General features: G+C 32.1%; 1 protein-coding gene across 1 annotated transcript in view; it reads left to right on the forward strand.

Moving 5' to 3' along the window:
- The window catches only part of LOC125067790 (lachesin-like), an 86,974-nt gene that overhangs the window by 50,796 nt on the left and 10,128 nt on the right, over window positions 1–26,050 (forward strand). The window contains exons 5-7 of the mRNA XM_047676556.1: window positions 8,846–9,019; window positions 19,012–19,140; window positions 21,530–21,668. Coding sequence (XP_047532512.1) covers window positions 8,846–9,019; window positions 19,012–19,140; window positions 21,530–21,668 — 442 coding nt within the window. The remainder of the gene's footprint in view (window positions 1–8,845; window positions 9,020–19,011; window positions 19,141–21,529; window positions 21,669–26,050) is intronic.

Raw genomic sequence — 26,050 nt, forward strand, 5'->3', positions numbered from 1 at the left:
AAAAACTTGGGTACATAACTTACAATAGCTTAACAATCATTTAACTAAAATAAAACAAAAGAATGTCAATAAACAAAATCTAATTGGAACGAGGAAAATCAAAGATCAAATAAATTAGAACATAAAATACAATTGGAGTGTCTGTAATATTAAAATACCGCTTCTCTTTCTAGGCTTCCTCTCCCTTTGAGGAGAAGGTTTGGAGCATATTCAACCACACTGCTCCAATGCAGGTTGGCGGTTACACATGTGGCAAAATTTAGTTGAAATTAGACACATGCAGGTTTCCTCACGATGTTTTCCTTCACCGCCGAGCACGAGATGAATTATACATACAAATTAAGCACATGAAAAATCAGTGGTGCTTGCCTGGGTTTGAACCCGCAAAATAATACAATTTTACTTGTACTTATACATAAATGAAGTTAATCGTATGCTTGGGTACTTAACACACACATACATATGTAAAAAGACATACTAACGTTCTGAGAAATGTATATAAGTATGAAATATAATGAAATCTTTTTTATTTGATAATTTTTGAAAATCGAAACTTCTAGCTCAGTTTAAATAAAGTACCTAAATATCACACTAACGAAATAAATGGTTTTTAAATACATATTTTAAAATAACGTGCGCATATTAGAATGTTGCGTACGTACGGGACACACACACACACACACGTTAACGTAAATACAAATGAATACGCATAAGTTAGATAAATATGACATAGTTACATTCTAAGATTATTTTTATTCGGAAATATTTCTAAAAATAGGTATTATTAAATAAAAATTAAAAAAAAGTTTAGAAATATATTAATACATACATTTCTTCTTACGTACTAAATATATTTAAAAAAAGCCGTACAATAAAAATCGGATAAGTAATATCATAATAAAAATAATATCGTACAAAAGTAAAATGCGGAGAGTTAGCTTTAATAAATGCATTTTCTAGGAGAAATCTTCAGGTGAAGTATTTCAATGGTAGTACTTGGCTTGGAATATGGAGTACACTAGAACTACATATCTACATAAAAAAAACTGAAACACAAAAGGCAATTGATTTAATATTCGTATTACATAAATAATAAACGAACAAAAATTTCTAAACGTATATTTCTCATACAGTAAACTTTACGCTTTTACTTATTTCAACAACGTTTCCGAACTTTATAGCGTCACAAATTACTTTTTCTCATTAGAACGATACGTTAACACAGCAAGCGGCGAACTGTTCGGAAACTGATGTATTTCTAGCCTCAAATACCGAAAGTTTGACAATTTACTTTTATTTGTGCCCACGATTTGCATGGCGAAACTCGCGATTCCTTTTCCAATTTCGAACTTGTTCCATATTCGAACGCGACCTGACTCTGTGACTCGATTAGTTTTTTACAGCCATTTTTCTTTGGCCAGTTGGTGTCGAATGGAAATTTCTTTTGAATCTGTGCGAAGTGAGTACGCCTCTCTTATTCTGACTTCTTTTATTAGTTTTGTTTGAATGTTTCTAACTTTTTCAGATGAATTATTGAAAAAACACACGATTCTTTAGTACCTTAATAAAATACTAGAGTTTCTCATTTCTTTTTTTTTTCTTCTTATTTGATATTTTTTAATTTCTACTGTTCTCTCAATTAGCAATGGTTACTAAGAATGTAGCCACCAATGACTTACAATAACGTACAATGAATTAAATTTTGATTTATTTAAAATCTATCTTAAAATTAAACAAATTATAATAATTAGTCAACTTTTGACAAAAATGCGAGGAAGCATTTCCTTACTGAATTGCAATCGTCTAGACGAAAAAGAATGATTTTAATTCCAATTGTACATATTTACGACTTAATATAAATAATTCTTATGTAAGTAAATAAAAATAATACACAAAAAATATTGTATATTTTTAAATGTTAATTAAACAATAGTCCATGTTATGGCATTTATAATACGAACAGTTATTGGTTTTATACAAGAATTCATATTACTTCGTAATAATGAAAACGTGGAGTGTTGATCTTCGTAGCAAATGGTTTCCTTGAGATCTCTATTATTACTGGAATTGTAAAACATTTTTCTATTTTTTGCCGTCTGGCAGTTTATCTGAGGGATCAATTCAGATCTAAATCAACAAGGATTAAAAGGCTTCCTGTGATTTTGTATTCACTTTTAAGACTTGCAAAAGAAATAACGCCCTGTATTTACTTGATCTTACTAAAAGTAGAGCTGATGTTTGATTTGATTTGTCTAATTTGATGCGTGAAGTAAATGAAAAAAAGGGACTGGACAAAGGTGCTTCCGCTATAAATATTGTGTATTGAATAACAGACACAATAAAATAAATGAACAACGTTTGAGAATAATTAAATGATCAGACATAGATTTACTCTGTGCTTTGTGCAATCATCTGGGTAGGTACCACCCACTCATCAGATATTCTGCCGCCAAGCAGCAATACTTTGTATTGTTGTGTTCCGGTTTGAAGGGTGAGTGATTCATTGTAACTACAGATACAAAGGACATAATAACTTAGTTTCCAAGGTTGGTGGCGCATTGGAGATATAAGGCATGATTAAAATTTCTTACAGCGTCAGTGGATGGTAGTGAACACATTACAAATCAAATGGGCGATGGTGACCATTTACTATCAACTGACCCATTTCGTTCGCCTACCTATTTCATAAAATATATATATCGGGGGGACATCAGATTTATTGTCACTATTATTGTTCATCGTGTGCGCGTACAGTGGATAATCGTGTTTGAAGGATTTGAAGATTGAGTGAGCCAGTGTAACTACAAACACAAGGGACATAAGGAACATCTTAGTTTCCAAGGTTGATGGCGCATTGGCGAAATAAGGGATGGTTAATATTTTCAACAGCGCCAATGTCTATGGTCGGTGGTGACCACTTCACATAAGCCGGTCTGCTTAAGTATTACATTAAAAAATGAATAGTTAATAAATTAAAATAATGACAAAAAAATAAGTTTGAATAATGTTATATTAGGAGACAGAGATAAAGAAAGGGGAAGGTCGAAGAAGAGGGCATAACCCTTTTTCCTTACGTGACGATTTCTGTCAATTCACTCTACTCTAAGTCGCGTCAAAAAAAAAACGATGTCTTGATATTTCCTAATTATCTCATAATATTCATGATATTAGGTTAAAGTAAAAATAGCGTAGAAAAAAATTAATGAAGAAATATATTCTCATTAAAATTACCAAGGATCCTGTGACTTTTTAATTTACCCTTTGTAATCAAATAGTAGCAATATAACAACGATTCTTATCATTATAATTTAATAATACAGCATTACTTTTGATTTTAACTGGGAAATGATCGGTATGTTTCGAATAATACTGTTCTTATCATTTTAAGACTTGAGTTGTTAATTGCATCAGTACAATCCTGTAAGAAATCACTTTCAATCTCACTCGTGAACAATTTTGATCATACTGTTTTGATGTACGTACCCTTTAAATGTTATATTTATTAATACCAATGTCCTATGTTACCCTCTGGCATTTCACGATCGTGCACGGCGGTAAGTTTCTTAAAGAACAGATCGCCGTTCAAAACATTTCGAATAATCTTTACTAATATTATAATTGCAAAAGTCTGTCTGTTTGACTGTTTGTTTGTCTGTTATACTTTCACGGCCAAAATCACTGAACCGAATTCGATGTAATTTGAAATGCTCGAATTCCAAGAAAGGCTACATTTTTATGCCTGACACGCGTAACCGCGGTCGAGAACTGATATACAGTAAATAACATAAGGGTAAGCCGGCACTTATACCTATTTATAGCTTAAACTACTAACATATATTCTGTAATAACAACGCTACGGACTATTGACTAATTGCCATTGCCATAAATTCAAAAGCCATAGAAAACCCATTAAGATTCCCGGATATGAATATGAATCTTTTTTATTTGAATCTACGTATATTATGACAAAAAATCTTCGTCGACGCAAAATTTCTAACCCCGATTTTTTCACCGACGCGACGAAGGCTTCGCCTTATAAATATTCATACACAGCTCAATCATCGCAACATGCAGTTTTTGAATGTCAATCAAATAATCCCTTTAACCAATACATGAAGGTTTTATTTATACGAGGTATCAAACATGTATCAATCAATCGAGCGGGATTTACATGGAGAAGAATTTAAGCCGTTATCGACAGTATATCCGGAGCGACAGTTTGCCGACGTAATTTGTTTTGAAATATCCCCTCATATAGGGTCAGCTTATGGAATCATCCCATTTAAATATTTCAGAAGCGTAGATACGTTGATCACGTATTCAAATCGGTTTCGCAGAAATTTCCAGTCGTATATCCAATATATTCCTATCTATTTATTCAATGATTGATCGTGACTTTATTTTTTAAATATAACGTGATATTGTTGAATTCAATATAATAGCAAGTTTAATATGTCAATTGTATCAATAGTGCTAAAGTCCACTAAGTATGAAATTTTATTTTAAATGTTCATGTTGTAATTGCAATTATTTTAAGACATTTTTGGCTAACCTGAACCGTTAATATAGAGCGCCGCATTAGACAGGCGTGTCACCGACGTTACGCCTGTATTTGAATATTACGGGAATGATTTTTAACGTATCTTTTTTTGTGGCAAGTTCATTGATTTTTCTTTAAGTTCATATCCTATTGGTAAGATAAAAGGTGATCCTTATTAATTACCTGATAGTCATAAATACTAAGTGATATGCACATTCGAGTCAATAAAAATAAATAAAAATATAATAAGTTGAGTAACATTTTATGCTCCACTGCTGAGCAAATGTGTCAACTCCCTTTTGAGGATGTTTGGGGCTTATCCCACCATGCTGGAATTTCATCCACCACATGCTGGCTTCCTCACGACGTTGTCCTTCACAGTCACATTAATTCAGCGGTGCTTGCTCCGGGTTTGAACCCAGAATCATCAATTAAAATTCACGTCTTGTGACCACTCTGCCATCAAGGCTCAATGATTTAATAAATAAAGAAATCGAAATATTAAGCTAAAAATCGGATTATACGATTTCACTCTTTACTCAATTTGAATCTAAAATATAAATGAAAATCCTAAATGTATTAAAACCACTACAAAAATAATATAGAAATACATATAAAATATGATACTCATATACGATACAATATGTTAGTCTAAATGGTACCATGGGTATCTTGTCATACGCCGAACATGATGTGATCAAATCATGTATATATGTTACTGTAAAAGCTCGAACTACGGCAAATCTTAAGATTTTCCAGTAAAACCTAAGATTTACCGATTATGAATGGTAAATGTCCATAAATTTTGGACTTCGAAGTTTTACTATCATTTACATGGTTTATCTTAGTATTTACATGTTAGGTTAGGTTAGGTTGGAATGATACTTACATTTACCAACTCATGTCGGTAAATCTTAGGTTTTACGAGAAAGTCTTAAGATTTACCTTCATTCGAGCTTTTACATATACATATTTAAAACTGTTTCAAATAGTTTAATAATTTACAAACGTCAATTTTTTATATTCCCTTAACTTTTTGGCATGTATAACTCTACCAAGTGTATGTATGGGTCAAATGATGCAACTTAATTAAAAACAACTTTCATTTTATTGAAGTGAAATTTCGCCATGACTTTTGGTACAGGTAACAAAATAATCTAGTTCAGTCTCATTTGATTGTACTGTACTTGTTAATTTAGATTCCATATTTATGTGACACGTATGTAACCTCATTTTTAACGTGTAAAGCAGACAAGAAAGACAATATGAATAAAATTTATTTCGCCATAAAACGAACGTAAATATAAATAGGACGAAACGCAAAGAGGTTGGAAATTTTTCATACCAAAACTTTTTGTTGAACATCAACCACCAGAGGAAAAAGTGAAGTTTTTAGGGTCGCGATAGCAGTTAAAATATTAATACTTTCTCTCAGATAATAAAGTCATGAGGACCGACATTTTTTACATGAAGTTTAGACACCGACGTAGATTAATACTTAAGAAGATAATTAATTCATACATTACTAGTTTTATAACTGCGCTCTATAAAGCAACTAAACCTATTATTACGAGCCATAAACTTTAGTTAAAAACATTTATAAGATGAGAAGCAATTTGGCATTATGTTTTATATAAAAAACTGTAAACCGAGAAGTCTTGGACCTTATTGCGGATCGCTGAATGAAATGTGAAAGAATTTCAAACGATACAAATTCTTCTGCACTAAGCTCGCGATTATGAGCACAAATTAAGCAGAGTGGTGACTCGGTGGTGCTTGGTAAAAAGTTTATAAACGTGACGTAGTACATCCTACATATGTATAAAATTTAAGTTTTAAAATGCTTCTTTTCTTCTTTAATCAACGCGTTCACACATCGTTTTCCAATTGAGTTGAAACGTTTAGATTTCTAGAGTAACACTATCAAAGCACAATGCGTTCAAAATATAATGCAATGTGATATTCGGTATTGTTTATATTAAAAAAAATACTTTATAATTTACCAGCATTATCTCTTAAAATATTTTTTACTGGCCCGACTTGGGATTTCAACTCAGGAACTTCCGCCGTATAACCTAACTACTAGATCAACGGGGCCTTATAGTATATTATATTGCGTCAAGATCTATCCATAGTATATTGGGTCGTAACTCAATCTTGATACTCTAAATCTTAGGATCGGTTACTAAACACCACATATCAAGTTCTAAACTTTGTCTAATATAATAACATATACAGTTATATTTATTGTACATTTTAGAGCTGTCTTTATGTAGTAAGATATATTTGCAACATATACCTATTAGCAGCAAAGTATGTGGATACTTTGCTGCTAATATATATTGCAGAAGAAAACTCGCAGCTTAACTATGATTTATGCAACTTGCATTATAATTAAAAATATGAATAAATAATTTTTTTCGAAGAGATTTCTATCGTTTTTTATTTGTAATTTCGTGGGGATGACTTGCTCTGGCTACCGTGATGCCTTAACGACTGCCCACTTGTACCTCCAAGCTATAGGGGTTCTTGGAGTACAGAACAGGGTTGTTCTCTGTATGCCGGGAACTCAGTACTTGCAGTGACGCTTACAGCGGGGAGAGTAGGTCTAGGTTACAAGTAAGAGTAGCTAGGAGTAGGTTACGAGACCTTCTCCCCAATATACTTCGACGGACCGGGTCACCGGAAGCACTCTTAATGCTCCACTCAGCATTTATCCATCCATCCATCCAGCACATCTCGCTTAGATAACCTGGGACTTCAGATGATTTTGAATAAAAATAATATCGATAAAAAAGGTCTATTTGAAACTTATACCATATAGCAGATTTTCTGTTATTATTGATTTTGATTTACATAATTATAAATTGACTCTAAGAAAGATTCTCAATTTGAATTTTGACCCTCAAACATATTCTATTTTTTTAAATAAATTGTAGGTTCAAAAAGGTTTTATTCAGCAATTGTCCTACCACCAAACAGCCAATACTTTTTAAAATATGTTCCGATTTAATTGTGAATGAGCGAGTTTAATCACAAGGGACATCTTAGAGCTCGTGGTTGGCACATTTATCGCACTCGTGTAATAAGTGGCCATTTAAAAACAACCATTTGATCGTCTGTCTCTGCCTTGCAAAATAAAACAATTACATTAGTAGTACTTAAGTATCAAAATCGTGACTAATAATACACTATCAGCCGTTTTACTGTTTAATACATAATTGACTGGAACGTTATCTGTTTGATTTATCAATTTCATTCGTATGTCGAGTTTGAAAAAATAATATTTCACCAAAAATACGATTTGAAAATACCAAACTACGGCGGTGCAACAAGTGGCCGAATATAACAAAATTTCAACGGTTTTCCGTTTCTTTTGAATACCGTGCATGAAAACTTTAATAGGATTTGCTTTTTCCGGTAGCTGGTATCGTTATTATAATCTAAAAAGGTTGAATTGAAAACCGATCCTTTTCGTGAGCTAATACAAAACCGGATTTGTATATTCTTTTAAAATATTATATGTAAATATAAGTAAATATATATTTTTTAAATAAATCTAAAATTGAAATTTTATTTAAAAAAATAATAATAATTAAACCTTACTATTTCATCCTTTGTCTGAATAAGATAGAGAATATAAAAACTGCAGAAAACAAATAAAGTTACGAATAACTCCTTATTTGAGTTCCTTTAGAGAAGTTTGGATGGTCCTTTTCATGTTCAATAATTTTGATGGTAAGAAAACACAAAAACATTAATACATTATAATCAGATATTAGCATTGTTGACACAGTAGCATTGATCACTTGGATAAAGTCAGTGATAATCATTGTATGTACACAAGAAGTAAGGATAAGCTCGTGACGTCAAGTTTCCGACTCCGCAAATTCAATAAATCCTTCTTGTGATAAGATAGGTTTCTATAATATAATTCCACAAAATTTTTAACTATGCCGTTTCATAAATTCAAATCATTTGTAAAAAATACTTTGGTAATGAAGGCATATTATTCAATACAAGATTATACGGATGATAAAAAAGCGTGGAGTTAATACTTGTTGACTTCCAGGCAGGATATATTACATACGTATATAACTGTATTTAACTAACATTACTGTATTTAATAATGTTGTAAAAGAGTAACTACTGAGTTTCTTGCCGGTTCTTATCGGTAGAATATACATTTCGAACCGGTGGTAGCTTTACGTAATATAGTTTGTTAAATGGCGATTCGAAGGTGCTTATAAAAGCCTACTTGAATAAAGTATATTTTGATTTGATTCAAAGTGTTTTTTTTCACAGTGCCACCGGACATAGTCAGTGATGACACATCTGGGGACGTTTCTGTTCAGGAGCTAGAGAACGCCACCCTCACTTGCAAGGCCACTGGCCACCCTCCACCAAAAATCACATGGAGGAGAGAAGACCATGAACCTATTCTGCTCAAGAAACCTTCCTCGAGAGATTTTGATAAAGGTAAGATTTTGTCCTTATAATATATAATAGTTTATAAACGTCCTAAAATCAATACGTATACTACGTACTACTACTAGTAGTGTTTCGGTTTGGAGGGCGACTACGCTAGTGCAGCTACAGTCACAAGGGGCATTGAGTAAAGGTCGATGATGCATTAGTAGGAAATTTTAACCATTCCTTTCAAAGAAAAAATGTCTCTCATCTCTCTCCAAGAAGTTTTACATCAAGCGTATAGTGTAACCTAAGCATTATTGCAGCAAGTGGTGACCACTGTTATTTTTTTAGCTTATGTAGGTATATCATATTATTTATCACAGGACACTGGGCTAGTAAACTTGACTAAAGTTTTCATTACATTCAGTTTGCGGCAGAAAAATATTTGTTTTTGTTATTTCATTGATATCTTTTTAAAATTATTGTTAAGTATAGAATTTAATTAATTACTATATGCAAAAACTATAAATAATATTAATACACATCACTAACTAATTTGATATAAAATTGCAGCTATAAATACCTATAATTATGTTCAACTACGCAAAAAAATCACAAATGCCGTGCACTCAAAGGAACAGCAAAAAAATCTATTAAAAATTTACATTTTTTTCTAACGTTCTAGCGTTCACAAGTTTCCGCGTTCGTATTATGTCTTATATTAATACTTTTAAAATTAAATTTTCATCAGCCGTTAGTATACTCAAATCGAGGAAGTGCTCGAATCGGAATGGCAGTATGGCGTGTAACACTCGATAAGTTATGAAATTTCCTTTCGTGTTCTACTGAAACGTTTTTTACATTATTCTTTTGCCTCTATTAACTTCATTGCTGGAGATCATAAAATGGCTCATTCGAAACGATTAAGTGTTTTTGTATTTACTCGTGATATATTTCGACAATAATAAACTTAGTGTGCTATATAATACTTCCTTAATATGATGTTGCAATTCTTTCATTCCGCAATATTAGTTTATGTCTATCTGAATAAAATTACGACTGTGTCTCTTATCGATTTTTGTCACGGCCGTCATTTTCAATAGAACATAAGCAACTGTGTTATTTGCACCGATATAAGTGTCCTCTCATAATCCAATGAGATGACGATCTAGTGAATAAAATTGAAGTAAATGCAAGTAAACTTAACAAAAAAGCATTTTTGATTCGTCAATATTTAATTTATTCAGTTAGAAAATCGTATAATTGCTCATTTAACCAGATTTAAAATTATGCTAATATTTCAATGAATAATAAGATTTATTGATTAATTTTGGCTGAGTAAAAATTTTCAAATTGTTTAACGATAAATTAATTATATTTTTCAATATCTTATTATATACGTGTATGCACAAAAACGTTCTGTATGCAAGTGAAAATCAAGGATAACTTTAAGGATTTTTTTTATATATTCTTCCCTATAAATATTATATTATTAACACGTGGACGTCCGTTCATGATCATAAAAAATTCAGGTACCAACTTCCAAACTTTCGGACTCTACCGAAAGTCCCTCGACAGAGAAACCCAATAGCTCTATACTCACCCGATCCGAGTTTGAATACTTCGTGATCATTATTTTTATATATCAATACTAATATTATAAATGTGAAACTCGATCTGTCTGTCTGTCCGTTGTGATTTCACAGCCAGACTAAATTGGGTATGAAGCAAGTTTGAACAATTTATTCAAGTCGTTAAACGCAAGCGAAGCCGCGGACAACTAGTAGTTAATAAAATTGATCATAAGCCTGTGTGTTTTGTTTAAAGAAACATTGCATTTATTTATGTATTCAATGCACGATCGAAAAAATATAAAAATCAAAAATCTATAAGAGTTCATTTCATACTTATTCTATTAATGATTTATAGAGAACGTGCTGTGAATTGCAGCAATAGTGCTTAGGTTACACTATAAGTTTGATTTAAAACTTCTCGGAGAGAGATGAGAGTCAATTTTGAATGCTTGTATATGTTAATTTTTTATTTGCGTTCGTATTTTAACATTTGATGTCTTGGTTAATAAACATACAACTACACAAAGTTCAGAAGCCCAACGGTTTTTGTTTGTAAGGAGATCCGAAGTAATTTTAATTGTACGACTACAAAAATTAAAACAAAATGTCATATAGAAAAAAATAGTATGTAAAAAAAAAAATTGGAATGAAATGTCTGTATAATTGGTATCGATATAGAAATGATTTTTTATTTTCAATATTTTTTTCTTTATTGCGTTTATATTTATCCTCCAAGACCAAATAAGTAGAAATATACTTATATATATATAGACTATAATGAGATGGATTTAAAGAAAATAATTGTAGATATATTATGTAGCCACAAAAGGAACAAAAATCGACATTGAGTTCAACCCCAAATACAGCAATAATACAAGCGATATATTATCAGCGCTTTGGAGATGATACAAAAAAAACAATAACTTAAAAAATATAGTATTCGCACTATTATGTAATCTGACAAAAGATACAAGCCCGTCTGGGTAGGTAGCACCCACTCATCAGATATTCTACCGCTAAATAACAGTACTCTATATTATTGTATTTCGGTTAGAAGGGTGAGTGAGCCAGTGTAATCACAGGCACAAGGGACATAACATCTTAGTTCCCAAGGTTGGTGGCGCATAGGTGATGTAAGCAATGGTTAATATTTCTCACAGGGCCTTTGTCTATGGGCGGTGGTAACCACTTACCACCAGGTGGCCCATATGCTACTGACAAACAATGCCATAAAAAAAAAACGAAACTATTTATAACTTTATGGAAAATTACCTAACGATTAGCAAACTTTATTAAATCTACTTACCAAGTTCTCGAATCCTCTAATGTGTTCTAAGCTTTACTTGTAGAAGCGAGCAAGACACAGGTGTGTTCGCAAATTGCCGTAAAGATTGGAGCGTGCTCCTTGCCCTTATTTCTATTTTCCGCTCCGTAGGTGGCGTTCGCGTCGCATTTATTAAACGTCTGTTTGCTTATCCCATTCTGGGTTTGTTGGTAGAGCACAATGGTAGGAAATTCTCATATTTTTTGCCATACATCTATTTCAAGACCGTTTCATACGTGTGCGTAAAAATGTATCAATTTCCTTCGTCGTAAATTGTGGCTTGTATTTCACAGCAGTACTGTGACTGACGAATTGTGAAGACTATTGTTGTGTTCCGGTTTGAGTGAGCCAATGTAACTACAGAGACCAGGGACATAACATTCCAGTACCAAAGGATGGTGGCGAATATGTTATGTAATAACCATAAGGTGGTAATGACTATTAGGTACTCATTTTACAGTTCACCTGTGCCATCAAAATAAAAAATAAAAACATTTGTTTTTTTTTTAAATATCGAATGGAATGAATGAAATCCATACCCAAAATCGTAAAAGGCAACATCCACGGGCTCGTTAGTTGCCCGTGCCTTTTTTACATTTTACTTTAATACATTTTGGCGTTTTAAAGTTTTATTTTATTACTGAACATCAGCAGACCTTCGTTGGACTTAAGATTGATAGCGAAATATTGAAAACATGAATATATTATATCCATGTCAAGAAACATCCCCCGACAGCTTTCAGTTGGAGATGAAGCCTTAGCCTAGCATTGGAATATACAGATCTCTTAACGTTATTTATGAAAAGGTCCAATTGCCTATAAAGGTAAAATTAGTTGGTCTCCTTTTCTAGAATCAATGACATGACACTATTGAATATATTTTGTGTAGATTTATTCCAGTTAGAAAAATATTTTACGATTCGCTTTTTAAATTGATGTCTTAAAGTACTATTCGCAGGTGTTTTCAAAGCCAAGAGGATTGAGGAAAGTTTCTTGTTAGATTTGTATTTTCAAATACATGACTATAGTGCTATTCTGAGCGAAGTTTCTTTAAATGTTACGCTAAATATTGACGACTGACTTATATTGTTAAGCTATTTTGATCCTTGTATCGCTTAAATGTTATAGATATTATATTAAATTTCGCATATCGCTTTCTGATGTTTAAGATCGTGTTATTTGGTGAATATTGAATTAGTTCTTACTTAGAAACGCTGTATTAACAATGCTTATATATGTGTGTGTATATTTATGTGATAGTTAGGCGGACGGGCAAATTGGTCACCTGATGGTAAGTGGTGATCAACGTCCGTAGACGTATATAATAATAACGATTATCATTCAAATAAAAAGTAATAAATGATGAATTTATTAAACAATTTCAAAAAGTAATTCCCGATGATATTCAAATAATCATTTCGATTTAAGCCTCGTTTGATTTTCTCACGCCAACCGAAAACGTCTTATTTTTATTTACAAAAAGTAAATAGCTCTGCAATGGTTGGTGGTTGAAAAAAATAGGATTAAAACAGATCTTTCTGAATAACCTAGATCCAGCTTGAAAATAAAGAAAATTCCCGACTTAATCATTCGCTTCGACTGCCGCTGAAATTGAACTTTCATGTCTAGTAAATTGATGAGTCTCAATCTCTCAACAAATGTAAAAACGTGGTGAGATTTCGTTGAAAACCCAATCAATTTCACTATGAAAGTAAACGGCTGTTGTACGAAACTCTTTTAAAAACATTTATGGCTCCAACTTTTTTTTTCAATTTTAGCTTTGAACTTTCTTTGAAATTCAATCTATATTTATATGAACTTATTACATGTGTTGTATTAAACGCATTAGACAAACGTGACTATAAGTCTGTTTTGAATAAGTAATTTCACGTTACAGTTGAATGGGTAGAGTAAGGAATGAGTATATAAGAGGAAGTTTGAAAGTGGCACCGGTAACCGAGAAGCTATCTGGAAACCGGCTGTCTTGGTATGTTATGCGGAGGAATGAGGACCATGTTGTGAGAAACGTTTTGAGTATGGATGTGGATGGATATAGAGGTAGGGGACGACTCAAGAAACGATGGATGGATTGTGTGAAAGGCGATATGGCTAGAAAGAATGTTACTTGTGAGATAACGTCTGACAGAGAAGTATGAAATATGCTGCGCCGATCTCAAGTAAAATTGGGATAAGGGCAGGAGGATGATGACAGTTGAATGGGTTTATTATTTATATTTTATAAAAGACTTTTCGCCCTCAGTGTTAGTGGGATGGTTATTGGTTTTAGGTATAGAAACGTGTAATCTTGCTTAATAACAAATATCATCAAATTCGGTTCAGTATTATAGCCATGAAAGCGTAGCAGATATACAAGATTATTCCATCCATACTATTAATAATATTGGTATAGATTGATATTTTATTTACCAATTCTTTGTTGGCAAGGATATATTTGTTTGTTTTGTTCAATTAAACTGCCGAACGACAACAAAAAATCATGTTATTCCAATGTGAAAATTAAGCCCAATGGTGTACATATCATAAACAGTACTTTATGTTATTATTACTCTGTGCAAGCTCGTCTAGGTTGTACTTACTCATCAGATATTCCACTGACGAACAGCGATACTTATAACTGTTGTGTTTCGGTTTGAAGGGTGATTGAGCCGGTATATAAGTACAGATACAAGGCACATACCACCCAATGTCTAGGGGTGTTCACAAAAAAAATAAAACAAAAATAAAATATATTGGAATTCATATAAAATTATATGAATACATTTACAAGAAGATTGAAAAGTAATATTGAAAGAAATAAAATATAATTCCTTTTATGTCTTCGCGTTCCTATTAAAACATTAATAAACATCTTCATCCCTTTGCCAGGAAATAAAAAAAGTTACTATTTTCAATATTTTTATTGTATATTTATGAATTATAAAAGTCAGAATATAATTTGATCACTTATTTTAATTACTCGGGAACGAACTAAATATTCCTTGTGTCTTGTAATTACATTAATAATTCCGTAATTTAAATGGTCAATACGAATCCTTTACACGTGCACAATATTCAAATTTATACTCAGTTATGACTCTTACTTATACAAATTAAATTGTGTCTCATGTTATATACATAGGAACTTAACTGCCTAGCTTGTAACGGTAGTAGTACTTAATGGTATAGTGGTTAGATGCAAGGCCCCAGTTCAAGTCCCGGTAGGGTCGATAAAATTAATTGGATATTATTATCGAAATATTTTCAATAGCAACTCGGAGTCTAAAAGTTGTAAGTACGTGCACCCTCGATAAGCATGTAAATCAGTTGGTCCTAGGTCTTAACTCTTTTCGGTTGTACGGATTTGCGTCTTTGGACTATGAGAGTGCTATGTTTGCGCAAATACTTGCACACTAATAGTATGTTCTGCATAGTAGGATAGTTTCCCTTAAGACTGCTCACCGTTTTTCAAAATCGGTCACACCATCGTTAAATATGAATTACTTGCTCAGCGCGGTGTAACCAGCTTTAAACGTCACTCAACAACTCCTATAGATCACAGCAGTGATGTTACGTAGTCCACAATCGAAAATTCGAATTTCAATAAATTGATTACCTAACTGAAAATAGACTAGTTAAGATTATTAAATCGTGAGATCAGCGCGTTGATAAAAACACTAGCATGATATATTATTATAAAGGCGAATGATCACCTTTGTCACGACTAGCCATGATTCATGACTTGTGGGTGTAATCGGATAACGAGATAAAACTTGTATAATCACTTTAATTTTTAAAATAAAATTGAAATCAAAGTTTAGTGCAAAAATCACTTTAACAATCGCAAATCACTTATATCACAAACCAATCGAAATTAACAAAAATCTAGCGTAGATTACACGGAACAAAAGCGATTCGTCGTCTTTCTGGTGCGCTTACCATGGTTACTCTTCCCAGTTGAATGCCATCACCATGGCCGCGCTAACCATCCACACGACGCTCCGCTAGATTTTGACAGTTACGAGTAGTTGTCAAATCTAATTATCGTCGAATGCACCGTCAAGTAAAATAATATTAAAAAAACGTAAAATTAATATTTATTTGTGTCGTTGCAATATGGCTAAGATGGCCCAGTGGTTAGAACGTGTGCATCTTAACCGATGATTTCGAGTTCAAACCCAGGCAAGCACCACTGAATTTTCATGTGCTTAATTTGTGTTTATAATTCATCTCGTGCTCGGCGGTGAAGGAAAACATCGTGAGAAAACCTGCTTGTGTCTAATTTCATCGAAATTCTGCCACATGTTTATTCCATCAACCCGCATTGGAGCAGCGTGGTGGAATATTCTCCAAACCTTCTCCTCAGGGGGAGAGAAGGCCTTAGCCCAGCAGTGGGAAATTTAAAGGCTGTTAATGTAATGTAAAATGTTGCAATATCATTTCCCCAATCAGATACTTGGTACTATGTATAGTTGGTTACAATTGGCATCATTTAAGCTACAAAGTTTTTGGTATAGCAACACGCGGTCGTGCGGATGGTATCTGATAATTTTACAAATAATTTTTAAGAGATGCAACACATGCCACGCATTAAAATTATTCTTAAAGTAGTTATAGACTCCTTAAAGATTATATACATGACTTGTTGTCGCCCGTGGCTACGCTTGTATTTAAGAGGTTATTCGTCAGGTGTCAGATATAAAACAATAGCCTATGTGTCTTGGAGTAGCTTGCTTAATACAATTTCATCAAAATAGGTTCGGTAGTTTGACCGTGAAAGTGAAACAGACATACTTTACTTATCAGGTATTTATCAGATAAAGAATACTGATAAAAAATCTTGGAGTTATATAACATAGAATCGTATTCGTAGAATGTATGAATATGTTCCAAAGCGGTAGTAACTATAAATTTAAATTAATCTTGCTAAACGACGATTTAAAAGTGCTCACAAGAGCCTACTTAAACAGAGTATGTCTCGATTTGGTTTGGTTTAATATAAATCGTATTCTATAGTAATTCTTGTGATTTCTTTTCTTATTTTGATTTTTTTATTTGTTCTTTTAATAGGTCAATAATGTCACGTTACTTACTAAAATATTTAACCAATTTTTTTAAAGTTATGATTGTATATAATTTTTTATTTCAATCAAATTTTTGTGTGAAAATTTAATCACGCCCTATAGTCTTTACAGTAATTAAATATACTGTTATGGTTTTATTAATATGCATATAAATAGTTTTTATTTATATTAATCATTAAAACGCTAATCCCCACCACAAGCAACGTGCCCTTTAATCAGAAACCTATTCAAGTTAATCCCTTACTGGTATATCTTTTCCGTACAAAAACCTTTTGATATTTGCCAGATAATCTTAAAAAATATATAAAATAAGAAAATTACGGTCAATGATCGAATTTGTGAATATATTCGTACCTTTTTTATTTCTTATAAAGTAGGCGGACTGGAAAATAGGCAAATCAACGGTAAGTGGTCACCAATGCCACCTCGGAAACTAAGATGTCATGTCCCTTGTGTTTGTTGGCTGGCTCACTCGCCCTTTAAACTTGAACACAACAATACTTAGTATTACTGCTTGACGGTATAATATATAGTTTGTGGGTGGCACCTAGACGAGCTTATACAAAGCTCTACCACTAAGTGAAGCTTGACTCTGTTTATTTAGTTGACCTCATTTACCCTGTAATTTGTCGGTGTTTCAGTATCACATTACATCATTTATGTACATAAAAACACATATGTATTTATAAACATTTTACAGCGGTTGTATGGTTATATACATATCTTCTTCTCTCGAACGTTAAATCACATATGTCAGATAGAGATAGATAGTTACGTAACCATTCTCCCTTTAAAATATAATGTATGAAATAATAACATTAATACTATTATAAATATAATTAAAGACTCTTAATGACATAATTATGATATTGTCTACCAGGTCGAATAACTGTTATGTTGTTTCGTCACGACTTAATGGGTTATATACTTGACAAACGAGGCATTCTTAATATATAAAAGGTGTACATAGAGATAATAAAATTTTCACGTATAATTAATAATAATTTTACCAGCGCTTATGACATTACTGCTAACAAATAATGTGTACTTGTTATTAAAACATATTAATTTATTAAATAATTTAAATGTATAAACAACGAATGATCAAGATGGAATATCGGAGACAGTTACATCTTGCAGTCTTACTTTTTGGTATTGTTCAACATAAAGCCCCTTTATACCTATACAACAAATTGAGCTGGATGAAAGACACCAATAAACTGTATCCCACAAGAGCGTCATTGTATATGCTAAGTGTGCCACCACATCGAACAGTGAACTTTCGTGGTAGTTTTCGATATGCAGCGACGAAGTGTTGGAATAACTTACCACCTCCCCTTTTGATCTTAAAAACCTTGTACAACTTTCGTATCAAGTACAAGTCATATTTATATAATTTACAACTACAATCGTCATAAATAGTATTTATGTTTTTATTTATTTATTTATTTTATTTTTATTTTTATTGGGTATGTCTAATTTTATTTTATAATATAAAATTATTATTTTATTATTTTAATAGATTGTTTTGCATGTATTTATTATGAATAACATTATGAATTGTATTAAGTATGTAACGTATTTATTTATATTATATTATTTGATATAACTATAGTTTAGTTTTGTTTATCACTTTGTCACGGCTCGTCACAGCCACAAAGGGTACCATTGAAAATCAGCGTTGGGCCCTAACCCAACATAAAAGCTGAATGGTACACCTCTTCAGGACACATCACGGTTGCAGACATTATAAGATTAGATTGTGTTTGTGTATGTATATAAATTTGTTGCTTTTTTTTTTTTTTTTTTGTTTTTATTTTCTTTTAATATATAGTTCTTTTTTTTTGTTTTTTTGTCTTTTGTTATCTTATTGTCATTAGTTAATGTTTAATTATTATCTTTTTTGCTTTTCTTATTCTTTTTGAATTTTGTGTTTGTAATGTGTGTTTGTCCTGAATAAATGTTTTCTTATTCTTATTCTTATTCTTATTCTTATTCTTATAAATAATGTATAAACAATTGTTAAGATAAACTACTATTTAACAATGTGAAGTTTTATATGATAAGAAATGTTCGCAGTTGAAAGTTACGTGGGCAGCTCAATGCCTCTATGGCGTGTGGACCGGCGGCAGATGGGTGCATTCCTCTGCATCGCTTCCAACGACGTACCACCAGCTGTCAGCAAAAGGATTACGTTAAACGTTAACTGTAAGTATAGCGCTTAAATCGCTTCGTTATTTAAAATTTATGTCGTTTAGTAGCAAATTTTACATAACAGCAATATTACTATGTTACACTATAATCTGGGTATAAGAGCCGAGATGGCTCAGTGGTTAGAGTGCATACATTTTATCCACCAAACCGCATTGGAGCAGCGTGGCGGAATATGCTCCTAACCTTGTCCTCAAAGGGAGAGGAGGCATTAACCCAGCAGTGGGTTTACAGGATATTACTATAACTGTGTATAAATAAAAAAAACATGTGTAGCTGTAAAATAGTTAGTACAACATTCTTGTGATTTTATTACATTTTTATAAAGTCATGAAATAGGGTTACACCTTGATTTCGATAAATAATATTATTTCGATACGAAAAGTCGATATAAATAAACATCACATACAAAATATACAATGAATAAAGTTGATTTTCTCAGAAGTTTTGTTGTCTATAACTTTGACGGAATATATATCAAATGAGGCCGTATGGACGCAGAGATGAACAGTTTCACGCTGGACAGCTTCCAGAACCGTGACGGGCGGGTCGGGTGAACGGATTATGGCTTTATTCATAATAAACGATTTTCGCATACGGCGAATGCGAAAAATCACGTCCAGCAGAACTGATACTCTAAATATAAAAGTATACCTAAAAAGAATCGTTAAATCTTTTTTTTTTAGACGTGTTCTATTTTTAAATATTATCAATGTTTGTTTCATTTCAATTTGGATAGATCGTTTTTTTTTAGTGATGTTGTCATGCTTTTGCTACATAAAAAGTTAAATAGTAACAGACTGTAAATGGTCGACTTCTCTTGACGAGGAGGAACAACCACGCTTCTCCAATGAGAGTTAGTAGATTTACATCCAACTAGATTCCACTTTCAGGATTCCTCACAAGGTTTTCTTTCATCGCAAACAAGATGAATTTACTGTAATCATAAATTCAGTAGTGCTTACCTGGGTTTCGCTTAAGATTCATTTTTTTCTAACCAATGGACCTTCTTTGTTTTCCTGTTATTTAAGTCAATACATATTAAAATAAATGTATGCTCAATAAAAAGTATTTAGTTCATTTCAAGAACAACATTCAATATTCCAATTTTATTCGTTAAAAGTTTTCTATTAGATAAGAAACACTCACCGAAGAGGATAATTTATGAAATTCATATTTTAGAAATGATGACATTCGAAAATTTTAATTTTAAAACTATATTTTTTTATAGAAGAATAAGTGTTTTCGAATTTACTCTCGATATTCATAAAATGATATAAAATTATGTGTAAGTTGAAAGGCTGTATTTTTAAAATTCAACGTTATTTCCATCACATTCTCCTGAACCGTAGTTCATTTATACCTCTAGTTCCGTATCTAGGAATGTGAGTTGGCGACCTGCCAATGACGTACTCATCTGTCACTCCGGAATATAAATCTCTGAGTGCAGTTTACAGCGACAAATTATGTTGAAGTTACAATTTAAGAAAAACATATTTAAAGAAAGGGAAGTCTTATAACAATCGGTTTTTATATTTATACTAACTACTCCGTGCGGTTTCATCTACCTTAAAAATATTCAGCTCGGCCTCCGTAAATTGTAGCGTGATATTAAATAGTCTGTAACCTTCCTTATGATATGGGCTATCAAACGCAAAAATTATTCAATTTAAATACAATGGCGATTTCTAAGCTTAGCTAAAACTGAATATTCAGCTCAATTTTGTTGATATACATATTTTTATACATTTTCTGAAATCATAGGTGACCACCACTGCGACCAACACTTGTAACTAAGCAGCTCGAATAGTGCTCATTTCTTACCATTCATTTCCCGCACACTACTTCGAATTTCATCCTGTCATTATTTCCCTAAAATATAATACATCCAGAAACAAGTATAATATATTTTAAGCTCGAGGAATCGGCTTAGTGGTGAGAACACGCGAATTCTAACCGAATATTTCCGAACGAAGGTACAATCACAACTAAACATTCATGTGTTTAATTTAAGATAATATTTTGTCTTGTGCTTGTGCTATCAATCACAACAGTTATAAACATAAAATAGATTTATAATAATTATTATCATTATATAATTAAAAGGATATATGTTAATGTATATTACTTGGTGGTAGGGCTTTGTGCAAGCCCGTCTATACTCAGTATTTTTGTGTTCCGGTTTGAATGGTGGGTCAGCCAGTACTACAGGCACAAGGGACATAATATCTTTGTTCCAAAGTTTGGTGGCGCATTGGTGATGTAAGGAATGGTTAATATTTCTTACAGCGCCATTGTCTATGGGCGGTGGTGACCACTTACCATCAGGTGATCCATTTGCTCTTCCACCTATCAATATCATAAAAAAATGTCGCTTTTGTTACAGTTGCACCGACAGTAAAAGTGCCAAATCAATTGCTTGGTGCGCCGTTGGGCACGGACGTCAAACTCAAGTGCTACGTGGAGGCCTACCCTAACACTATCAACTACTGGATCAAGAATAGAGGAGAAATGTTACTGGACGGGTGAGTTATTATTCACTTATTCACATCTTATATATTAATAGCGTAAGCCGATTTTTGTCCCAGTGATTATGGGACGATAGCTGCACATAAAAAAGCAGTCATGGTCTCATTATGAAGAGCCCCAGCTGTAGTTCTGCAGAAAGTTAAAGAGAATTCTTGATTACAATTTACTAAATTGTTACAATTTAACAAATAATTAATTTTAAAGAGAGGAAAAAAGGTTAGGGAGTGGTATTACGGCTGTATAAGAAAAAAATGAAAAAGTTAAACAAAATTAAAGTAAATTCTTATCAACAAACTCCAATTCAAACTGAACTGAACTAATGTATACTACTTGACATTAAAAAAAAAACATTTGATAAAAGTTTTTATAATTTTTGTACCAAATGTAGATGAGTGACTACTGCAATGAAGTGAAATCAAAACAAAAATTGTCTTATGTTTCAAAATTCCTAAAAAGTATTTTGAATAAACATGAAGTTTTGCGGCAGACCTACTAGCCATATTGACCTAAGGAGTATCACACTCACTCCTTGATTGTTAACAACCAATTAGAAACATCTACATATTGTATGACTATCTTAGAAATGAGAAGAACTGGTGATTGCGTTCACCAGTGCATCAGCACGCTAACATATATATTTTTTTACAATTGATGTTAAGATAATATTAATAACGTCATTTTTCTGGATGCGATCATTTTATTTGCAATGTGTGCTTGTATTTGTAGAGTATATTATACTTATAAGGAAGTGCATTCATATTGCATTCATCTCTATCTATTAAGAATATGTTGACTGAGGTATAAACACTTATCGAAAACTACTAAAGCTTAAAAATTCTAAGAGTATTTTTAATTTATTAAATTAATGTATTAAAAAAAGTCATCTAGCTAATATGTATGTCGCAACCAACTAATTAAATTCGTCTTTTAATTAACAGCCTAGCCATTTTATTAAACGGTGCCCTGATTGACATTCGGCCTTCACAAATCTTCCTTTCATATTATAGAGTACCTAGTTGGCTTTAGACTCTCTTGAAAATAAATATAACCAATATGGTTAGTACAAGATAAAAAAAATTTATAAATCAAATTTAAAACGTTAATAATTGAAAGGCTTATCCTGATAATATATATAATCCTGAATATATATAACTAAATGATTATAGAAAGATTATTTAATTAAATACAATTTTATAATTTTAAACTATGTAGGCTAATAATAATTGGAAGTCCAGTTATACTAATCCCGATAACAAATATAATTTTAAACATAATGATTTCGTTAGATTTTATAAAATAGCCTCATTGCAACATATATAAAACGATAGGAATCGGAAATTCAAGATATAGTATAGCTCTTAATGATATCCAAATATTTCATAAATGAATTATATACGTGTGCTCAATCCGGTCTGAGAGGCGAATGAACCTGACGCCTATTCTACTACAAGTTTTCACTTGATCGCAATCAAATCTAAATATAATCGTGATCATAACGTATCATATATAAGTAAGTTGAGTTAGCCCTCGGTTACGATTGAGCTGAGGTTTATTTTTGAATCATAGTCGATATAAGTTAATAGATTTAGGTGTTTGTTTGAAACATCAACTCGATAAAATCCTAAATCAATAGATAAACATATAAAATTTTTGTTTGTATTTTTTAAGCTTCTAACGCTGTCTCGTCTTATTTACTCAACCGATCTTAATGAGATTTTGTATATATTACACTGCATTCATGTTTTAAGGACTTCATAAAAAGACATAGGGTACATAACATACGTAGGTAGTAATGGTGAAGTCGCATTTGAATACTATTTTTTATAAGTTTTGCTATTTTTAATTATAATTACTGTGCTTCTTTTGTATATTCGATTTGGTTTGATGTTCTGGTGTTAAAAGAAAATTTGAGGCTTGAACCAGTGATTTGAAAATCTACTACTGCTTTTCTTGAAGACGTAATAAAGTTTTTATTGTGTCTGGTTTGTAAACAACATTGATAAGTACATGAACAATGACAGAATATTTAACATTTGAATATCATTATATGTAACACTAAATCTTTAATTCTGAAGACACAGATAAAGATCGTAGATAGATGTAAAGAGAATGGAATAGGAGAATTTTCTAGATCATTGAGAAGGTTGGTCACCAGCAATCACATCTACGCAGCGGTAATTGGAAGGAAAATTTCCACTAGACTAATACTAAATGGTCCGTAGCAAGCGTAGCAACCGTAGCAAGCAACTTGAAATCTTTACACTGAATAAAACACTTGTATTGGATATTGGAAACTAAGCCATATATTAATATATTGTGAGCGTATATAAAAAATGATATTTATGTTTAATTTTTTTTTTATATATATCATTAAAGATAACTTCTAGGAAGAATAACGTATGAGTAAAATAAAAGGAAAATGTTCGCAAGTTGTTGTTCAACGAAATGTTGTCGATTGTTACTGAGAAAATTATTTTAATAAATTCGATACGAGAGATTTTATTAATATTGAAACTAATGATTATTGCTACGTGATAGTAACCCACGATTACCTATAAGTAGTTTAAATCAAAGTCACTCTCTCTGTCTGTATCATCGATAACTTCTTCTTAGCCCCTCGATTTTGATGCGGTTTTCACTAATAGATAGAGCGATAAACGAGCAATGTTTGTATATATAATTTGTAAATATTTTATACAAAATTCGTACATAGCTAACTCTGGCTTAATTTAAGACATTAAAACCATGTATCTGAAAATTGTGGGTCTTAATAGAGAAGTCGGCGACAACATGTATGCACCTATTATAATTATAGTTATCTATTACAATATAGTAAAACCGTGCGGTTCTTAACGAAGCCATTTCCTTCAATGTATTGTTAATCGTTATTTATGTCAATATAATGTGGCTTGAGCAAATCAAGAGATGGGAAGATGACCTACCTACCAAAAGGTTAGAGAAGACTTGCTCGTGACAGACACGAATGGAAGAAACTAGGGGAGGCCTATGTCGAAAGACAACCTGACCAACAAACTGATTGCTGAAGATTCTACATACCACCTAAATTTATTATAATTATTATTTAATATTATAGTGTTATAAGTTATTCATAGGTATTTGGTCAGTGAATAAAGGCTTTTTTTCCCCTTTTAAAGGGTAATAAAACAGATACACGAGCCTAAGCCAAGTATATCAGTCTTTGTAGAGTTAAGCATATGATGATGACAGGAATTTACGTGTGAGACGGCAAGTTTTGAGAATAAGTGCTTTCTGAATTAGTGTAATGGTGGATACGGGCATTTGCAGTGCGTTTAGGTTAGTCGAAAGGGTTTTTGGAACAACGCCCGTTGTAGATATTACAATGGGCAAGATTTTTACATTATCTACTATTATTATGTGGCTTGGGTATTTAATATAGATTTCAATTGTCATTTACATTATTTCATTTGAATGAAAACTTTAAGAGTTTTTATCGTTTCCGATTTATGTCCTACAAAAAAAAATCATTTGCTGCGTAATGGGTGGTCGGATTGGCAGTTTAAATTATTATTCAAATGTCTCATTTATGATATACTTTAATAAATTGACTATTAAGAGATCAGTCGTAAGCAGTTAAACATAAAAAAGGAACAAAAGTTCCAACTTTTTTTAACCAGCTTCAATTTCATCTAATCGGGTTCAGTAGTTAGAAAGAGCAACAGACACACAGGCAGACAAAGTAACTTTCAAATATATAATATTAGAATAGATGAATGAATAATCTTTATAAAATAATTATATCTATTTAATATTTTCTTGATAGGCGAAGTTTTCATTTTCTATATTGGTAAATTGTTGAGCGAAGTCAGTGCGGATCACTATTATATAATAAACCAACCGTCATGCAATATTTTTTATAATTTTGATCCATTCAATATTATAATCAGCGTTGAGTGTGATATGTCATTGTTAATAATCATTATAAAAGTAGCAAGCACCCCTTAGTAAAATAAATGACATCTCGGTATAATAATATAAGTGTTATGTAATATAAAATTTATACTAAAAATCATGATTCATGTTTTTATAAACATTACATTAGTACATTAGCAACCTGTAAATTTTCCCACTGCTGGGCTAAAGGCCTCCTCTCCCTTTAAGGAGAAGGTTTGGAGCATATTCCACCACGCTGTTCCAATGCGGGTTGGCGGAATACACATGTGGCAGAATTTCGTTGAAATTAGACACATGCAGGTTTCCTCACGATGTTTTCCTTCACCGCCGAGCACGAGATGAATTATAAACACAAATTAAGCACATGAAAATTCAGTGGTGCCTGCCTGGGTTTGAACCCGAAATCATCGGTTCAAAATGCACGCGTTCTAACCACTGGGCCATC

The sequence above is a fragment of the Vanessa atalanta genome, chromosome 12 (assembly GCF_905147765.1).
Source record: "Vanessa atalanta chromosome 12, ilVanAtal1.2, whole genome shotgun sequence".
NCBI lineage: Eukaryota > Metazoa > Arthropoda > Insecta > Lepidoptera > Nymphalidae > Vanessa > Vanessa atalanta.